This window comes from Cicer arietinum, chromosome 8 (genome assembly GCF_000331145.2).
Source record: "Cicer arietinum cultivar CDC Frontier isolate Library 1 chromosome 8, Cicar.CDCFrontier_v2.0, whole genome shotgun sequence".
NCBI classification, from domain to species: Eukaryota; Viridiplantae; Streptophyta; class Magnoliopsida; order Fabales; family Fabaceae; genus Cicer; species Cicer arietinum.
In genome coordinates this window covers 20858243-20861941 of record NC_021167.2, presented here as the reverse complement: position 1 = coordinate 20861941, position 3699 = coordinate 20858243, and the positions used below count along the sequence as shown (strand labels likewise).

Below are 3699 nucleotides of genomic sequence, written 5' to 3'. Positions count from 1 at the left end.
AATAGATCAGCAGTCCTGTATTCTAACAATAATAGGAGCTCAACCAAGTCAAAGCACATTGACATTAAGTTCCTAGTTGTTAAAGAGAAGGTACAAAGTGGACAGATATCCATAGAACACTTAAGGACAAACTCCATGATTGCGGATCCACTCACTAAAGGTCTACCACCCAAGGTCTTTCATGAGCACACTGCTCACATGAGTGTGCTACAGCTTGAGGAATCTTGATTTTAGTGGGAGTTTCGTCCATTATGTAATTCATGTTCTATGTTTAATTGTAAAGTACAAATACATTGTATTTGGACTTTCTGATCAGAAATAAAGTTTAAAGTATTCAGTTTTTGGTTACTTTGTACATTTAAGTTATGGTATGATCTCATTCGATAAAGTAGGACCAGTTGAAAATTGACATGCATTGACCAACTTCATGTAATTTTCATGCTACACTTTTCATAATGGGTCTATGTCATTTAGTTGTGTCAGTACGGGTGATCATTGATGGGTTTAGTTATGCTTATTATGACGAAAGCCTCTTTGGTTCCATGTGCTGATATGATTAATGGACGGGACAATTTGGATTATACTCAAGGTAATTATAATGACATTTTTGACGTCATAAAGTCTAACACACTCCTAAGGATACATGTGTGACCAGTGGGAGATTGTAAGATTTATGGGTCACATATGTAATTAATTAATAAAGTGTGTTAGGGTCATTATATAATTAGCCAATAAACTAGGGGTCAAATAATATATAATAGTTTATGGCTAAAGAGCATAATAGTTATGAAAATTAATAGTGTAGATATCAGGCAGTTTCTAATTTAATGAGGGGCTGAATTGGAAATACTGCAATTTGGGATATAACCAATAATAGTTATATATAGGGGTAATGGTCCCCAAGGCAAACACAACAAGACTATTCAGTTTCAAAACCCTAAAAGAGAAAACTCTGTGGTTCTCTCTATCCCCATCAAGAGAGCAAGGTCTTCAGGGTGTTTTGCTGAGGAAGATCACTCAACCCATTGGCTCTATCATCATCATCCCAGGATTTCATTAATGGCAATTCCCACAGGTATGCTTCCGCATTTGGTTATTCATCATGTAATTGACATGGATTATTAACAATGACCGGTTGCAAGAATTAAAAACTTTCGATGAATCGAAAATAGGCGTTAAAGGACTCATTGATTCCGGCATTACCAAAATACCGTCAATATTTATTATGTCACCAGAAGATACTGCAGCCATCGACACGACTTCGATGCATATCACAATTCCCATAATTGATCTTAAAGATATTATCGAAAAACGTGTGGATGTTGTCGCCGCAATCCGGAAGGCTGCCGGCACCATAGGGTTTTTTCAAGTGGTGAATCATGGAATACCTTTAAAATTATTGGAGGAGATGATGACGGCGGCGCGTGAGTTTCACGAGCTTCCACAAGAGTTGAAGGCTGAGTATTTTAGTAGAGAGCCAATGAAAAAAGTGAAGTATAGAACCAATTTTGATTTGTATAAGTCAAAGTTTGCCAATTGGAGAGACACACTTTCTTGTGATATGGCTCCTGAAATTCTTGATCCACAAGAATTGCCTCCTATTTCTAGGTAACATAATTAGGGATAACTTTATATGCTTCCATTAACTCGCATGATTCATCAAATATAACTAGGACAAATAGTTCATCATCATCAAACATACTATTTTATAATAAGGTAAAGTTTGTGTTTGGTTTGGAAAGTTATGAGCTAATTAACCACAATTAATTAAAATTAATTATCTAAAATGTTGTAAATACTTATAAATTAATTTATATTTGTCTCTTTTAATAATATTAACAGAGTTCGAACTCTAATTTTGCAGATCAAATTTAATTTATTTTGATGCTTTTAGGATTTAATTTAATTTAATTTGTAGGGATGTAACAATGGAATACTCTAGGCAAGTTCAAGTATTTGGGACCCTTGTATTTGAACTATTATCAGAAGCACTTGGACTAAAGAGTGATTATCTTGAAAAAATGGATTGTGTAAAAGGGCACCAAATTCATAATCACTATTATCCACCATGTCCCCAACCTCAACTCACTATGGGAATTACCAGTCATTCTGATCCTGATTTCCTTACCATTCTTCTTCAAGATCACATTGGTGGACTCCAAGTTCTTAGCAATAATGGTTGGGTTGATGTTCCTCCTCTTCATGGAGCTTTGTTAATAAACATTGGAGATATGTTACAAGTAAGTACTCCCTTCATAATTGATAATGAAATACAAGTAAAATCTATATTTGAAAAATTGATGTATGTGGTTAAAAATTTAATCACATACATTAACTTTTCAGATACCATTTTATTTTATATTTTAAAGGTGAATTTATTACTTTGTGAAAATATTTTTTACTTTTAAAATATATGCTAATTTTACTTGTTAACAAAATAATAATATAATATTTTTAAATGATTTGCATTTTCGAAAACAATTAAAATGTCAAAATGTATGTTAATTGTCATATTTTCAAAAATAATTGTCATATTTGTAAAATATATTTGTCCCTAAAAGGTCGTCACTTTTGGTTTTTAATGCAATTTTGATTATATTTCTAAATGTACCATCTAATTATTATAATTTACACCACTCTCAAATTGTTATCATCTCTTTTACATTAATTGTACTGAGAATATACCAATAGTTAGGTTAAAACGATAAATTAGTAAAATCACCATTCCCTTTATTTCATTTATTATATTTTATTAATTACTATTTTTTTAATATGTGTTAAATAGTTAAATGCGACAAATATATTGGGCAGAAAGAAGCAATTATGTTCATTATTTTCATAAATGCATCTTCCCTAGTTAGTCTTTCATTTTCTCTCTGTCACAATGATATACTTCAAAAGTATCACATCATATGAGGAAATTAAAATTGACACTTCTGTTAGAAAATAAAAAATTAAAAGTTTCACAAAGTAAACAAACCTTTAGTAATTGACACAAAGAAATAACTCATCAAAAGATAATTTTATGTTTTAATATTGCAGCTAATATCCAATGACATATTCAAAAGCGTGCAACACCGTGTGCTAGCAAACCGTCATAAAAGCCCAAGAGTATCAGTGGCATGCTTTTTCACTCTTGGTTTCCATCCAACAACAAAAGTGTATGGCCCCATCAAGGAACTACTATCAAAAGATAATCCTCCCATTTATAGAGAAACCTCAATAAAAGAATTTGTTACTTACTATCATAACAAGGGACTTGATGGGAATTCTGCTCTTTCCCATTTCAAATTACAACATGTTGCTAAAGTATCAACTTAATGATAAAAGACTGACATTATAAAATATCATTGATGTCACCGTTATTAATACTAATTTCTCCTTTTCTAACTATTTTAATTTTAAAAAGTTATTATATGATGCATAAACTATTGTAGGGGTGTGAACAATTTGAAATTTAGTCTTATATTCGCTTAAGAGTTATATTTTATTTTTATTTCTTCTAAATTTTGTAATAAGGGTCGATTCATTTTGACTACTACGTGCAAATAACATTTGTAAGGAGTGTATCTAGCTAGTATAATAGTTTTTAAAGATGTTGTATTGTATATGAAATAAACATACATAATTGTGTATGATAGTTATAGAATTACTATTCTCTTAATATGCTAAACTATATTTTAATGTGTGATTAATTAT

General features: G+C 31.0%; 1 protein-coding gene across 1 annotated transcript; it reads left to right on the top strand.

Moving 5' to 3' along the window:
- Positions 1-1123: 1123 nt before the first annotated feature.
- On the top strand, positions 1124-3321 carry LOC101514272 (1-aminocyclopropane-1-carboxylate oxidase homolog 3-like; the record flags this gene model as incomplete). The annotated part of the gene is made up of 3 exons (XM_004499895.1): positions 1124-1608; positions 1919-2240; positions 3043-3321. Coding segments are annotated over 3 exons (1086 nt in total), but the record flags the coding sequence as incomplete, so codon positions are not given.
- Between the last annotated feature and the right edge of the window lie 378 nt (positions 3322-3699).